Source organism: Staurois parvus, unplaced genomic scaffold (genome assembly GCF_062004578.1).
Source record: "Staurois parvus isolate SC_StPar_1 unplaced genomic scaffold, SC_StPar_1.0 ptg000452l, whole genome shotgun sequence".
Taxonomy (NCBI): domain Eukaryota; kingdom Metazoa; phylum Chordata; class Amphibia; order Anura; family Ranidae; genus Staurois; species Staurois parvus.
In genome coordinates this window covers 144,768-162,313 of record NW_028318248.1, presented here as the reverse complement: position 1 = coordinate 162,313, position 17,546 = coordinate 144,768, and the positions used below count along the sequence as shown (strand labels likewise).

Below are 17,546 nucleotides of genomic sequence, written 5' to 3'. Positions count from 1 at the left end.
GTTGACCCGGCCTGTCTGACTACTCTATTGTCTTTACCACTAGCTACACGCCATTGGCGGTGGCCATTACCGCAGCTGGGGTGCCTCGGGGGCCGCGACCTGGTTCCTGGCTGCGTCAAGTCCATCCCCACCATCAGGGGCCCTGGTGAAGGGCAGCCTGGGACTTAGACTCCGCGCCCTGAGGGACTTTGGTCTGTGGGTGGTGGTTGTCGCCAGCCTGTGCGCTACATTGATATTAGGCCTGCCTGTCCATTTCCCAGCTCCTGCCCTGACACCCATGTTGTTCAAGTAAATCACCAACTCTTTAAGGGACAGTTCACTCTGACTTGCCCTAAAAGGTATAGAAAATGGATGTACATTTCCATCCATTTTAGTCACACGCTGACATCCGTTGACATACATTTTTGATGTCTGTTGACATACATTTTAGTGTGCATCAAATTGTACTGCATTTTCACAGAATATCCTGTACATTGTGTTGACATTCGCTTAAGGCGGTGTGGGAACTCGCTTCAAAGTGGTAGAGCTTTTAAACGCACACAGCTACTCGCTTTATTTTTAAGGCCTTTTTTAGCCCACTTTTATTTAAATGAAAGTTCAAAACAGAAGTTTCCCACACAGGGGTATCAATCATCCACAAAACAACGGTTCAGCCTCCTGGTTTATACTCAGCTTGCTGTCTGTCTCCTGCAGACTTCTTCAAGACTTATGGCTCGTGCACACAGCTGGCCACTAGCACACAGCTAGACTCTAGCAGCCCCTTGCTGCTTTTGGCTTCCACCTCTCCTAGGTGGAGCCCACCTGACTTCCAGGCAGTGACCTCCCGTCTTCCAAGTGGAGCCCTCCTGACTCCTATCTGCCGGGGTGGAGCCCTCCTGACTCCTATCTGCCGAGGTGGAGCCCAGAACTCTGATCCTGACTCTCTGAAAAGGCCTGCACACACCTGTGCAATCAGTCTCCTGGCCATTCCCAAAACCTGGTCCCAGGATTGGAGATTTCATCCCTCCCAGATCTCTTTGAAATCTCCAGGCTCCAGATCCCAAAACAGACCTTACAAACAAAGGAGGAAAGTGAAAATCCACTTTCCTCCGTATCAAACCTTTACCCTGGAGCCCCTCAACCTGCCTTGTTGAGAATCCAGGGTGACAGATCGCCACACTGTCACATATCCCCCCTCTTTGTTTTGACGCCGTAAGGGGCAGAACACACGACTTACAGCTTCTGGCACCTCTGTGCCAGCTTTCACTTACAGGGGTCCAATCTGGTCTGACTATACCTTTCCTAAAGGGGAACTCTACCCAATGATTCCTTTGGTGTCTCTCCCCAAGCCTCATTGTCACTCTATGGGCTCTACTCAGACCTTGCCTACTCTTTTTCCGGGTGCACTTCCATAAACACTTTCTCTCTTGAAATCCTAACGGGGTCCCTCTGACCTTTCTATTGACCTTTCTGCCCTTTTGCTTCAGGTTCCAAGGTTTCCTAATACCTCTCTCAGTATTACTTTCCCAAGGCTGTAGGGGAACTATTTCTACTGTATTTGTACCCGGACCACCCCCCTTATTTCTTGTACCTTTAGCTATCAAACCTGCATGACTCATTACCACAGTATTCAGTTTACCATGAACAGTTATATTCCAGTCAATATTACACCTTTCAATATCTTTTCCAGCATTTGTTAGGACAGTGTCTGCAGAGGGCACACACACCATAGGGCCGCCATCACCCACGTGAACCTCACAAAATGCCACTTCACCTGGTGTCATGCAATCTGCAGTTGGCTGTCCCACCATTTTAACTTTTTCTACACCACTTGGATCTGTATCCAAACCCTGTACAGATGAGCTCTCTTTTGATCTATTTTGCCAGTTTTCACATACCATTTGTCCCTGTATTTCAGGTGTCTTATCAGACCTGCTACATAAACCTCTTTTTGGCCCAATGATCCTGATTTCTTTATGCACATCCGTTTGAACCCTGGTCAGGATCTCTGCTGTTCTCTGGTCCATGCTCGGCCCTTCCATCTCATGTGTTTTGTCCACTGGTGCAGTCAACACGCCCTTCACTGACAACTGACCAGCACCATCCTGGACCGTAGCAGCAGAAATGCTTCCCACCTGGCTGTTAGAAGGTGAAAGCTTTGACTCATTTTTCATCTATCACATTTACAGGTAATCCAGCAGCATACCCTGATACCACTGTTAACACCATCAACAAATTCAGAAATAAACCACTTTCTTGTTCCCGTTTGATATGTACAGCCAGCCATTTGGTGCTCCACCTAGTGGTACTCCGCAGTACCAGACCATCCGACTGTGGAGGAGACACCTCAATATACATTGGTTGTACATTCCAAAGTTCAAGCATCTCATTTAATACTTTGGTTACAACCCAACCACTTGACTCTAAACCTAAGACCTTCCTGACCATATTTAGGGCACTGGGAACGCTGAGAGACTCACCTGCTGAGAGACTCACCTGCTGAGACTTGAGAAATTGACATTTTTAAAGGGACCTCCTCCAAGTTGGAGATAACCACAGCCTGGTGCTCCACCAGAGCGCTGCCATGTGCTGGGCTTACTCTCAACATCTCAGACTCAGCATCCACAAGCTGCCCCTGATCATTCCCAGTGACAACATCATTTTGACACTCCATGCCAACATCACTTTTGTGGGTCACAGGCAAAGTCTCTGCTGTATGCACTCCCTTATCTATAGGCTGTTCTATAGACCCTCCTGCTGGCACAGCAGAAACAGAGTCCACCTTATTTTTTTGCATAAAAGCCTCATCCATCAACGAGATTAGCTTTTTATCTCAACTATCCCAATCCATTGTATATGTGCACAATTCGCCAGTGCTCCTCAGCACCGATCCATCCGCCCAAGGAGACATATAAGAATAGACGGGCTTAGTTGCACAAATCACTCTGGATCACGTCAGACTTGGGTAACACCTGTTTTCCCACTGCAGGTTGCAATACCTCACATCCACCACTTTGCTCTGGTGATACTTCCTGAATTACACACACATTTGCATTTTTGCCAGGCTGCATTAACCCGCTGTTCACCTGAACACTTTCCGTATTGTTAGACTGCACCAACACACTCCTATTACAAGGTGCAGTTCCATTCTGCTCCACCAGAGTGACATCGCAGTTGTCCAGGGCAACCTCCGGCTCCAATACACGGAGACCCCTGGAGATGTCTAAGGACACCTGTGCTATCTTAGCACCAGTTGCTACGGGAAATGACCCATCTTTAATTACAGCTTTTGCACTGCAAGAGCTCAGGGTTTTCCCAACAGAACATTTCACATCAACAACATTATCAGCATTTGTAGCTCTTGTGGGCTGTACTATCCCTCTACCAACCTGTGACTGGCACACATTAGTGACATCACTTGCTTTTTGAGAACCATGCACAGGTTTTACTTTAATTCCTACCTCCCCACTGTACAAGGCACTGCACAGGGAAAAGCCACTCTCAAAAGCACATTCAGTGGCCCAACTAACTGGGGTCACTCCTACATCAGAATGGACAGTCTCATAACCAGTCCTTCTCAACATGACAGTCCCAGCCATAGTTTTATCACACACAGTCTTACCCACCACAGTAGTAGGTGTCGCCATCTTCATTTGAGTGCGTCGTCTCATAAACGCATCCTCAACTGCACTTTCCTTGGCAACTTTTCCTTTGCCCCAAGGTGAAGTAACAGACGCCCTCATAGGCTCCATGGACTCTCTGGAACCCCCTGCAGGCCCAACAGGAACTTCCTCCCTGTTGCCAGAGGCGGCCGCCAACATTTTCAAACAAGAATCTGGGCTTGATGTTGTAGACATTTGCCCAGTATCAGCAGTATTCCAGAGTCTGGGACAGGAAAAGATCCCATGCCCCCACTGACCACATTCCAGGCATGGTACATTTCCACTCTTATCTTTGTTGGGACACTGAGCCACATCTTCAATGCAGCTCCTCCTTCCAAGCACAACTTTTTCTCCGGTCGCCATGGGAGATTGCACTCTCCAAGCAGAACTTTGCTGGCTCTTTCCAACACGCTGTATTGGCTCCTCTTGATACCACTTGCCATGATCCTTGTACGACATGGCCCCCCGTACACAGACAGCCCGACTGGCCTCCTCTGTGTTGCTATGGGCCTTCACTCTTGGTCCTGGCCTCTGGTCAGCTCCTCTCCTTGCACATAGCATAGGCTTCTCTCTGCTGGACCAACTCTCAAGCCGTGACACATTCACATTTTTCACAACAGGTTTAACAGCTACTGGTTTAACTGCAGCAGCGTTGCCAGGGGCAACAACACCCCTCTCCCAGGTACGGACATCCTGAAGCTCTCTCCTTGTACTGAAGGTTGGCTTGCTTTCCTCTTTAGGTTGGTTCAATGCTGCCAGGTGCCGCTTGCACCAGTCCACAGCAGACTCACCCACCTCTAAATTTCCCGGCTTGGCTGGGGCATGCGGTATATAACCCCCTAGCCACAGGGCTCTATCTCTCACTTCAGCAAACATTGCTTCCTTTTTCTGTTTTGACCGCCCCATCTTTGCAGTCATGCACACAGCAGTGCGTTACACAGTTCAGCAACAACATGGAACACTGTCTCTTTAAGGCAAAGTCCTTTTCTTTAGCAGGTTCTCCTCACCTGCACACACAGATAGTGCAGACTTATGCACCAAACAGTTCATATAACTGATGAACTTACTTCAATCGCTGGGATCTTCAATTCTGCCTGCATCTTCCACCATATGTGGGAACTCGCTTCAAAGTGGTAGAGCTTTTAAACGCACACAGCTACTCGCTTTATTTTTAAGGCCTTTTTTAGCCCACTTTTATTTAAATGAAAGTGCAAAACAGAAGTTTCCCACACAGGGGTATTGATCATCCACAAAACAACGGTTCAGCCTCCTGGCTTATACTCAGCTTGCTGTCTGTCTCCTACAGACTTCTTCAAGACTTATGGCTCGTGCACACAGCTGGCCACTAGCACACAGCTAGACTCTAGCAGCCCCTTGCTGCTTTTGGCTTCCACCTCTCCTAGGTGGAGCCCACCTGACTTCCAGGCAGTGACCTCCCGTCTTCCAAGTGGAGCCCTCCTGACTCCTATCTGCCGGGGTGGAGTCCAGAACTCTGATCCTGACTCTCTGAAAAGGCCTGCACACACCTGTGCAATCAGTCTCCTGGCCATTCCCAAAACCTGGTCCCAGGATTGGAGATTTCATCTCTCCCAGATCTCTTTGAAATCTCCAGGCTCCAGATCCCAAAACAGACCTTACAAACAAAGGAGGAAACTGAAAATCCACTTTCCTCCGTATCAAACCTTTACCCTGGAGCCCCTCAACCTGCCTTGTTGAGAATCCAGGGTGACAGATCGCCACACTGTCACAGCGGCCATAGACATGCAAAAAATCCTGCGATTTTTCAGACGACTTTAAAGTCCGCGGATAATCTGTTCGTGTATGGGCAATTTTGTCTGCGGATTTTCGTATTTTTTTGTCTTCTCGAATGTCGTTGGAGCTGAAAAATTTTTAGAAAACGACCGAATTTCTTCCCATTCATGGCAATATCCCCCAATTGTCTAAACGACAAATTAATGCGCATGTGCGATGACCTGGAAGTTTCTTAGGGAACAAATTTTCTTATCCGGGAGAAAGGTCAAAAGTTTTGGTGTGTAAACAGGACAGTATGTCATGGCATGTCATGTATTTCTGTGCAGTAATCTTCGTGTTTGTTATGCAGAATAACATGCATCCACTATGCTTATTGTGTAGTGCTTAAATACCCCATAATTAATGTTATGTATTGCACAATTAACACCTTATGTCTATAGATTATATATATATATATATATATATATATATATATATATACATATACACACTGTGTTCCAAATTATTATGCAAATTACATTTTTCTCATTTACCTAAATAAGTGATGTAAATAACAGTCAGCATAACTCTCATGTTATCAACTATTAAGAGTACAATTCAAATTTTATTGAACAAACCTCCTAATGATAACAGTATTTTTTTTAAACATAAAACACTTACAATGCACTGTTCCAAATTATTACGCACAGTAAGTTTCAAAACACTTTATAGGTTGTAAAGAACTGAAAATTGTCATTTGTTCTGTTTGCAGCATATTTACTGAAATCAAAAGCTATTTCAATCAAACTTTTAACAACATTTTAACTTTTTAAACATTTTAACAGGTCACGTTACATTTTAACATAGGGCCCCTTATTTGATAGCAGCTTCACAAGTCTTGCATCCATTGAACTTGTGAGTTTTTGGACAGTTTCTGCTTGAATTTGTTTGCAACATGTCAGAATAGCCTCCCAGAGCTGCTGTTTGGATGTAAACTGCCTCCCACCCTCATAGATCCTCCAAAGGTTCTCAATAGGATTGAGGTCAGGGGAGGATGGAGCCCACACCATGACTTTCTCTCCTTTTATCCCCATAACAGCCATTGATGCAGAGGTATTATTTGCAGCATGAGATGGTGCATTGTCATGCATGAAGATGATTTTATTACGGAAAGCATAGTTCTTCTTTCTGTACCTTGGGAAGAAAGTGGTCAGTCATAAACTCCACGTACCTTACAGAGGTCATCTTTACACCTTCGGGCCCCTAAAGGGGCTGACCAGTTCTGTTCCCATGATTCCAGCCCAAAACATGACTCCACCACCGCCTTGCTGACGTCGCAGCCTTGTTGGAACAGGGTGGCCGTCCACCAACCATCCACTACTCTATCCATCTGGACCATCCAGGGTTGCACGGCACTCATCAGTGAACAGGACTGTTTAAAAATTAGTCTTCATGTATTTTTCTGCCCAATGCAGCCATTTCTGCTTGTGAGCATTGGTTAGTGGTGGCCGAATAGAAGGTTTATGTACAGTTGCAAGACTCTGGAGGACTCTACACCTTGATGTCCGTGGGACTCCAGAGGCACCAGCAGCTTCAAATATCTGTTTGCTGCTATGTAATGGTATTTTAGCAGCTGCTCTCTTGATCTGATGCATGGATCTGGCAGAAATCTTCCTCAATGTGCCTTTATCTGCACGAACCCGTCTGTGCTCTGAATCAGCCACAAATCTCTTAATAGTGCGATGATCACGCTTAAGTTTTCGTGAAATATCTAATGTTTTCATACCTCGTCCAAGGCATTGAACTATTTCACTCTTTTCGGCAGCAGAGAGATCCTTTTTCTTCCCCACATTGCTTGAAAATGGTGCTCTGCTAATAATGTGGAACACTGTCCTTTAGTAGTTTTTCCTTAAATTTGGCTCACCTGCCAATCTAATTATCACAGGTGTCTGAGATTGTTTTCAGTGATCAAAAGAACCCTGAGACACAATGCCATCCATGAGTTATGCAGGCCATACATGGGTCGAAAATCGGCCGATTTTTTGGCCGAAAATAATATCGGCCGATATTCGGATCATTAGTGGGCTATTTGTTTGGCCGTTTTTCTGTATTTTGGCAGATTTTTTTATCGGTAAAGTTGGAAAAAAAATAGGCCGATTTTGCCGATCGGCCGATTTTCGTGGCAATGATGGGCAAATCGGCCAACTTTTTAACGATAAAAAATCTGCGCATGAGCAGTGACCTGCAAGAGGAAGACAAAAAGAAGAAAAAGAAGAAGAGGAAGAAGAAGAGGATGAAGAAGAAGAAGAAGAAGAGGATGATGATGAAGAAGAAGAAGAGGAAGAAGAAGAAGAGGATGATGAAGAAGAAGAAGAGGATGATGATGATGATGCAGAAGAAGAAGAAGATGAGGAAGAAGAAGAAGAAGAAGAAGAGGATGATGATGATGATGAAGAAGAGGATGATGATTATGATGATGAAGAAGAAGAGGATGATGATGATGAAGAAGAAGAAGAGGATGATGATGAAGAGAAGAAGAAGAAGAGGATGATGAAGAAGAAGAGGATGACGAAGAAGAAGAAGAAGAGGAGGATGATGATGAAGAAGAAGAGGATGATGATGAAGAAGAAGAAGAAGAAGAGGATGATGATGAAGAAGAAGAAGAGGATGATGATGATGATGATGAAGAAGAGGATGATGATGATGATGATGAAGAAGAGGATGATGATGATGAAGAAGAGGAGGATGATGATGATGAAGAAGAAGACGATGATGAAGAAGAAGAAGAAGATGGTGATGAAGAAGAAGGAGGAGAAGAAGAAGAAGAAGAAGAGGATGATGATGAAGAAGAAGGAGAAGAAGAAGAAGAAGAAGAGGATGATGATGAAGAAGAAGAGGATGATGATGATGAAGAAGAAGAGGATGATGATGATGATGATGAAGAAGAAGAAGAAGAAGATGATGATGAAGAAGAAGAAGAGGATGAAGAAGAAGAAGAGGATGATGATGAAGAAGAAGAAGAAGAGGATGAAGAAGAAGAAGAAGAAGAAGGATGAAAAATAAGAGGAATTCCAGTATGGCAAAAAGTGTCCCTGTAGAGAGCTCTGCTATTTCTTCTGACAGTTCCTTGACATTTACAGCGGTTGCAACATTGTATCTATTTGTTTTCGAATAAAAACATCTGTATCCTAAATGGATACAAATAGATACATTGTTGCAACCGCTATAAATGTCAAAGAACTGTCAAAGAAATACCGGAGCTCTCTGCGGGGACACTTTTTGCCGGCTGTAGACGGGATGAAAATCGGCCGATTTTTTTTACCATTGCTGGTAACGTCGGCCGCTTGAACGACCGATTTTTCGTTTTTTAAAAGAAAAATCGGCCATTTTTCTCCCCGTCTATGGCTTACATTACACTGAAAAACAAAATATTTAATCTTTGTGACACTTAAATAGAATTTGCATAATAATTTGGAACACGGTGTATATATATATATACAGTCATGGCCGAAATTGTTGGCACCCTTGATATTTCTCCAGGAAATCATGTATTTCTCACGAAACGTATTGCATTAACACATGTTTTGCTATACACATGTTTATTCCCTTTGTGTGTATTGGGACAAAACAAAAAAAGGGAGGAAAGAAAGCAAATTCGACATAATGTCACACAAACCTCCAAAAATGGGCTGGACAAAAGTATTGGCACCCTTTCACAACTGCGGATAAATAAGAATGTTACAAGCATGTGATGCTCCTGTAAACTCACCTGGGGCAAGTAACAGGTGTGGGCAATATAGAAATCACACCTGAAAGCAGATAAAAAGGAGAGACGTTCACTTAACCTTTGCATTGTGTGTCTGTCTGTGCCACACTAAGCATGGACAACAGAAAGAGGAGACGAGAACTGTCTGAGGACCTGAGAACCAAAATTGTGGCAAAATATCAACAATCTCAAGGTTACAAGTCCATCTCCAGAGAACTAGATTTGCCTTTGTCCACAGTGCGCAACATTATCAAGAAGTTTGCAACCCATGGCACTGTAGCTAATCTCCCTGGTCGTGGACGGATGAGGAAAATTGATGAAAGATTGCAACGCAGAATAGTCCGGATGGTGGATAAGCAGCCCCAAACATGTTCCAAAGACATTCAAGCTGTCCTGCAGGCTCAGGGAGCATCAGTGTCAGCGCGAACTATCCGTCGACATTTAAATGAAATGAAACGCTATGGCAGGAGACCCAGGAGGACCCCACTGCTGACACAGAGACATAAAAAAGCAAGACTACAGTTTGCCAAAATGTACTTGAGTAAGCCAAAAGCCTTCTGGGAAAACGTCTTGTGGACAGATGAGACCAAGATAGAGCTTTTCGGTAAAGCACATCATTCTACTGTTTACCGAAAACGGAATGAGGCCTACAAAGAACAAAACACAGTACCTACGGTAAAATATGGTGGAGGTTCAATGATGTTTTGGGGTTGTTTTGCTGCCTCTGGCACTGGGTGCCTTGACTGTGTGCAAGGCATCATGAAATCTGAGGATTACCAAAGGATTTTGGGTCGCACTGTAGGGCCCAGTGTCAGAAAGCTGGGTTTGCGTCCAAGATCCTGGGTCTTCCAGCAGGACAATGACCCCAAACATACGTCAAAAAGCACTCAGAAATGGATGGCAAAGAAGCGCTGGAGAGTTCTGAAGTGGCCAGCAATGAGCCCAGATCTAAATCCCATTGAACACCTGTGGAGAGATCTTAAAATTGCTGTTGGGAAAAGGTGTCCTTCCAATAAGAGAGACCTGGAGCTGTTTGCAAAGGAAGAGTGGTCCAAAATTCCGGGTGAGAGGTGTCAGAAGCTTATTGATGGTTATAGGAAGCGACTGATTTCAGTTATGTTTTCCAAAGGGTGTGCAACCAAATATTAAGTTAAGGGTGCCAATACTTTTGTCCAGCCCATTTTTGGGGTTTTGTGTGACATTATGTCATATTTGCTTTTCTGCCTCTGTTTTATATTTGTTCCAATACATACAAAGGGAATAAACATGTGTATAGCAAAACATGTGTTAATGCAATACCTTTTTTGTGTGAAATACTTGATTTTCAGGAAAAATATCAAGGGTGCCAACAATTTCGGCCATGACTGTATATATATATATTCTGTGCATGTTTCTGTGATTATGCGACCCAAGGACTGTGCGGTAGTATCCGGTTGATAGGTAGCGGAGGGTTGCAATGAGACTTTCTTCGGCACCGATGGGTTTGCGCATATAAGAGACATTTTTCGTAATGTGCGGTGCAACCATGGTTAGGAGCAGCTGAAAAGACTGCTGGGACATTCGCAGATAATTTTTGAAGTCGTCAGGATTATTCTCTTTCAAATTACAAAGCAGGTTCATGTGTGAAAAATTAGCACATTTCAGAAGCCAGTCTTTGCACCATACTCTGCTCTTCCTTGCTTTCTTTTTTTGTTGCTTTTCCTTCTCCTCCAATGCTAACAAAGCAAGCGCTATAAGGTCCAGGTTTTTTTTGCAGGTTAATTTGGGCATTTTAATACAATAAATGAAGAAAATTCGTAGGAATGAAACGTTGCTGATGTCTTGCCGGCAGATTACGAAAAGAGGGAGGGACAAAAAGGTCACCAAACGACATCATTTCCGACAACAAAACAGCATTTCCGCCCAAAACACAACAGCATTTCCGCCCAAAAAATGACATCATTTCCTGTAGAGGTGACAATTACAGAGGATTTATCCACCGATTTTCGTTCTAAATGGTGTTCTAATTGGCTGTACGGCCGACCGATTTTTCGCTTATCAGAAGAAAAATCAAGAGACTTTTTACAAATCTATGGCCTGCTTAACATCCGCTTGCAACTGTTGCATTGCGCTAACATGCATACATGTTGCATTTTAGTGTAGCACAGGTCAACGTAGCATTATGGTGTGAATAGGACACATTGGAAATTATTATCTTTCAGATGTCCTTCCGTTGATCTGCTAAAACGCAGATCAACACATTGGTGTGAATTGGTTCTAAGGTTGCCTACCCCTGAGCATGAAGCAAAAATGAACCACATTTTTTACATTTCTGCTATCTCTTGTGAGGATCAATTTTGTTTGAGTTTTGCACTTGTCCAGTCTATTTGTTCATTCTTGTTTATGACGATCATTTATGTAGATTCTCTGGTCATTATATCTGCAGAGATGAAACAAAACAACGCCTTGTTCAATACAGAAAGGGAAGTACGCCGTAGACCCAAATTCCTGGACTCCAAGAATGTGCAAATATTAAAAGGATGGTAATATATACAGAAATATCACAATCTAATATTCGGATGTATATAGTGAGTTCATGGAGAGATGTTGGGGTTCGTGTGTAGCTTCTAACTTGTATCTTCTTTTAAAACAGCACAAAATCTCCAAAAAGCAGTTTCAAGGAGAAACCCTCAGACTCCTCACTGAGTACAGGAACCTACCCACCAACATGGAACATAGAGGCCATGTCGGAGAGCGGGTATCAGGTATAATGCAGAGAAAATGATAGAACTTTGCAATATGACCAAATAACATAACCACATTATCATTATAAAAAAAAACTCTGATAGCACTCCCATGACAGGTACACTCTGAATATCACAGACAAATTTCCATCTCAGCTCTCACTGACCATGTTTCTTCCATCGAACCAACTGGGTCTCATGCTGATGTCTTTCCCCCCTGCCCAGGTATGGGGATTTATACTTGTAAAGACAAAACAGGTTTTCTTTATCTGGAAAGAGCAGGAAAGGATCAGGGCTCATTTAGACAGGTTCCAAGTCCCATCCTATATGCTGAACCACTTTTTTGCTGCATCTGCATCCACCTTGGAGATGCGTGCAGGTAGCCCCTAGAAGTGGATACAAACGCAGTGGCAGCGCGAACACAGTAACATGTCAAAACTTGACATGTGGGCAGGAGCGGGTGCACAGGTCTGAACACACCTGTTCCTTCCTGCATGTAAAATTTTGACAGGGGACTGTATCCATCCAGTCGCTGCATCTGCTTCCACTTCTATTAGCTGCCTGCACGTAGCTCCAAGATTTATTGCAGACACAGCAAAAGGACCCAGTGCCCATCTGAATGAACCGTTAGAACCCGTGACATACAGTGCTCAGAATTAATGAGTATACCCCTTTTCAAAAGTAAGATTTTGATCAATATCTCAATGAGTGCAAGAACAATTTCCAAAATTTTTACAAAACTGAGTTTTGTAGAACATTTATTTAGAAACATTTGTTTCGTTATATGAAAGTAAGGCTATTAATATAACTTGGATTGCAAAATCTCCAATTGTATTCAAATTGGTTAATGCAAAAATGAATACACCCCACAACATAAACTACTACATCTGTATTTTATATAACCTCCGTGATTTGTAAGGACAGCACTAAGTCTTCTAGGCATTGAACAAACAAGTTGGCAACATATTGCAACATCTTTTTCCATTCCTCAAGAACGACCGTTTTTAGAGCCTGGATGCTGGATGGAGAGTAATGCTCAACTTGTCTTATCAGAATTAACCATAGGTGTTCGATTGGGTTCAGATCAGGAGACATACTTGGCCACTGCAATGCAACAGTGGCCCTAGATGTATGTTTTGGATCATTGTCATGTTGGAAATGTGCACGATGACCAAGGGCACAGAGTGATGGTTGCATCTTCTTTTTCAATGTAGAGCAGTACATCTGTGAATTCATGATACCATCAATGAAATGCAGCTCCCTGACACCACCAGTACTCATGCAGCCCCACGGAAGGACACTGCTATCACCATGTTTCATTGTAGGCACCATGCATTTTTCTTTGTACTCCTCACCTTTGTGACTCCATACAGTTTTGAAGCCATCAGCTCCAAAAACATTTATCTTAGTCTCATCACTCCAGTGTATGGAGTCCCAGTAGTCTTCTTTCTCGGTATGGGCCCTTGGGTTTTTGTGCATGGGCTATAGGAGAGGCTTTATTTGTGAAAGACACCCATGCATGCCATTCCTCTGCAGTGTACGCCGTTTTGTGTCATGGGAAACAAGCACTCCGGTTTGGCTTTCTACTTCTTTAGCTAACTGCAGTGAACTTGCATGGCGATTTTATTTGACCCTTCTCATCAGAAGATGCTCCTGTTGAGGTGTTAACTTCCATGGATGTCCTGGGCATCTCTGTGAGATGGTTGCAGTTCCATCTTTGTTAAATTTATGTATCACTTTTGCTACAGTATTCTGACTGATAAGTAAAGCTTTGCTGATCTTTTTGTAGCCTTCACCTTTCTTGTGTAAAGAAATTATTTTCTTTCTCAGTCCTTGTGACATTTCTCTTCCATGTGGTGCCATTGCTGACAGCATGAAATGGGAAGGGGTTTTGTTTGTTAAGTAATGCCCTTTTATAATCAACTGTCTGCTGGACACCTGTTTATTGAATAATTAGACTCACCTGTAGTTGAATTCTTGTTAATTAGAATTTTGTTGTCTAATGCAGGCCATAGATGGGTTGAAAATCGACCGATTTTTCGGCCGAAAATAAAATCGGCCGATTTTCGTATCGTTAGTGGGCTAATTGTTCAGCCGTTTTCCGGTATTTTGGCAGATTTTTTTTATCGGTAAAGTTGGAAAAAGATCGGCCGATTTTGCCGATCGGACGATTTTCGTGGCAATTATGGGCAAATCGGCCGATCTTTTTACCGATAAAAAAATCTGCGCATGAGCAGTGACCTGCAAGAGGAAGACAAAAAGAAGAAAAAGAAGAAGAAGATGAAGAAGAAGAGGATGAAGAAGAAGAGGAAGAAGAAGAAGAGGATGAAGAAGAGGAGGAAGAAGAAGAGGAGGAGGAAGAAGAAGAAGAGGAGGAAGGAGAAGAAGAGGAGGAAGAAGAAGAGGAGGAGGAAGAAGAAGAGGAGGAAGATGAAGAAGAGGATGAAGATGAAGAAGAGGATGAAGAAGATGAAGAAGAGGATGAAGAAGAAGAGGATGAAGAAGAGGATGATGAAGAAGAGGATGATGAAGAAGAAAGAGGAAGAAGAAGAAGAGGATGAACAAGAAGAAGAAGAAGAAGAGGATGAACAAGAAGAAGAAGAAGAGGATGAAGAAGAGGATGAAGAAGAAGAGGATGAAGAGGATGAAGAAGAAGAGGATGAAGAAGATGAAGAAGAGGATGAAGAAGAAGAAGAAGAAGAGGATGAAGAAGAAGAAGAAGAAGAGGATGAAGAAGAAGAAGAGGAAGAAGAGGATGAAGAAGAATTCCAGTCCGGCAAAAAGTGTCCCTGCAGAGAGCTCCACTATTTTTTGACAGTTCCTTGACATTTATAGCGGGGTTGCAACAATGTATCTATTTGTTTCCAAATAAAACCATCTGTATCCGAAATGGATACAAATAGATACAATGTTGCAACCGCTATAAATGTCAAAGAACTGTCAAAGAAATAGCGGAGCTCTCTGCAGGGACACTTTTTGCCGGCTGTAGACGGGATGAAAATCGGCCGATTTTTTTTACCATTGCTGGTAACGTCGGCCGCTTGAACGACCGATTTTTCGGTTTTTTAAAGAAAAATCATCTGGCTTTCTCCCCATCTGTGGCCTGCATAACCCCCCAGGTCATATCAAGCCCGACTGTGAAATCGTGTGACTTACAGTGAAGTTGGGTGAGATGACGATTTCAGGTGCAATTTGCAAGACATTCAGGTGCAAGATGTCTATGCAAATTGCACCAAAAGTAATACATGTACTAATTTAGAAATTGGTGCGGCTTCGACCAAGTCGGAATCGCACCGATTTGACCACTCTAATTGGGGACACTAGGGTGCAACTTGGCATACGATTTGCAAGTCGCATGGCATGCAAATCGCATGCCAAGTCCCACCTGATGTGACCGGGGTGTTGCATTTAGTTTTGCTCCTAAGACTTTCATTGGCGTGTATTAATTTTTGCAATATGGTCTTGAATGAATTTGTTAGGAAAAATACTTTTTTGTGTGTACAAATTAACAAATCTTGTTTGCAATCAATGTCCCACATTTGTGGTAACATTTTGTAGTATAGTGTCCCATAGAAAATGTTGATTGTGAAAGGAAAGTAAAGGCTTTCTGACAAACCTGAGCACTGATTTTATATTTCTCTGCGCTCCCGCTGGGGAGATTCCCTCCTATGTTTGTCCTGGGGACCATTGTCATCAAGGCTGAAAGGGAAGGAAAAACCCCAAAATATTTGAGTTGTCACCAAAGCAAATGTTGAGGGAAATCTTCCAAAGGGGACAACTACAATGTAAATTCCCCCCACTTTGGGTACAGGACAGAAAGTGGGAGGCAGACAGTAACAAGTAATCTGATAAGGGTTTTAACCTTCCCATACTCTATCCAACAACAAAATATTTTGGGCTATACATACACTTTATAACTTAGGCTTCCCTAATTCTTCCTTTCCTCTTCAACATGCTAATAAAAGTTTAAAATAATATCTTTCATTTTAATTACATACATTATTTTAGACTATTTTAGTGATCTCATCATTGTGTCTTTGTGCTTCTCTATGCAATGTAGGCAGATCATGGCTGGTGGAAGGGGCTAGCAGAGTGCTGTACATAGTTTCCTGAAAACATCACAGCAACCCCCCTCAGCCCTGATGCAAGCAGTAAACTGGCTTTTGGGAGGAGTTGCGCAAATATAAAAAGCCTCTATGGTTCGATGTCAGTCTGGAGAAGTGAACTTCCTAGGCAAGCTGTATTTGCATGCATACCACCTTAGGTAATGCCTATATGTAACACTGAGCCTCCATAATTGAAAGAAGTGAAACCCAATCAATGAAAGGACCTAGAACAGTTAGGTTGGGGAGGAAAGTATAAGATGACTGTTTATTAATTTACTGAATTACTGCTCAGTCATTGAAAGCAGAAACACCTACTCAGCGTCAATATATTGTGTTGTTTATTGCCTGTGGCATCAGGGCCTACAGGAAGCTGACTGAGCAAGGGTCTCTTCTTACCCCTGGGGTGTCTTGATATAAATAAGTGAGTACACCGCTCACATTTTTGTAAAATATTTTATTCTATCTTTTCATGTGACAACACTGAAGAAATGACACTTTGTTACAATGTAAAGTAGTGAGTGTACAGCTTGTATAACAATGTAAATTTGCTGTTCCCTCAAATAACTCAACACACAGCATTAATGTCTAAACCACTGGCAACAAAAGTAAGCACACCCCTAAGTGAAAATGTCCAATTGGGCCCAAAGTGTCAATATTTTGTGTGGCCACCATTATTTTCCAGCACTGCCTTAACCCTCTTGGGTATGGAGTTCACCAGAAGTATATATACCAGCGCCAAAAAAAAGGAAAAAACTATATGATTATGCAGCTGTGCACCAGTGAAAAAACACCAATAATAAACAACACAAAAACAGCGCAAAATCTAAAATTAAAATAACACAAATAGATAAACACTAAATTTATAATAAGTGTCCGTGAAAAAAAAAATATATATATAAGTCCTTATTCCCATCAAAACCAATAAAAAAATCAATCAAAAATCTTCCAAATGTGCTTCCACCTATCCACTACGTGAGAAATAATGTTGACCGCACTCACCAGATGGAGGTGAGTAGTGAGCCTTATAGGATATAAGGGATCCTATAACCCCTCCAAAGGAACTCAAATCTCCTTCTTCACCCTGCTATGGTATAGCCCTCGTCTCCACTCTATTTCTCCATGGATTCCTCAATGGTGTGCAGAGAAAAAAACTACATAGTGTAATACTGCCACTCCATATAAAATATAAAGATAGAATAAGGCCTCTCACGTGTTTAAATGAAATTAAAAGCCTTGTTTAATAGCCTCAATGGCTTCAAGATAACAAACTTTCAGAATGTAGATATAGGGATCTCACACTTCTATAGTCACTGCAGAGGATGAACAGCCTTCCACCTCCAAGATGGCCGCTTGAACCGCATAAGCCGGCGTGCGTTCCAAACACCGGAAGTGACGTTAACCAGAATGACGGCGGAACGGAAGTGCATCAACGCGTTTCGCCCCACCCACAGGGCGTTCTCAAGACACTGCCTTCAGTGTCCAGCCGACATTTATACAGCTCAGGGAGAGCTCACATCTATCTCCTATGCAAATATCTATATGTACCTCCCACTGTCACCCCTGGTGAAAAAACCCTTCA

The 17,546-nt window shown here is 42.9% G+C and overlaps 1 protein-coding gene across 1 annotated transcript in view; it reads left to right on the top strand.

Annotated features, from left to right (window-relative positions):
- Positions 1–17,546, top strand: part of LOC149453081 (protein mono-ADP-ribosyltransferase PARP12-like) — a 100,522-nt gene that overhangs the window by 35,273 nt on the left and 47,703 nt on the right. Inside the window, exons 8-9 of the mRNA XM_089688714.1 lie at positions 11,564–11,660; positions 11,771–11,882. Of these exons, the coding sequence (XP_089544840.1) occupies positions 11,564–11,660; positions 11,771–11,882 (209 nt within the window). The remainder of the gene's footprint in view (positions 1–11,563; positions 11,661–11,770; positions 11,883–17,546) is intronic.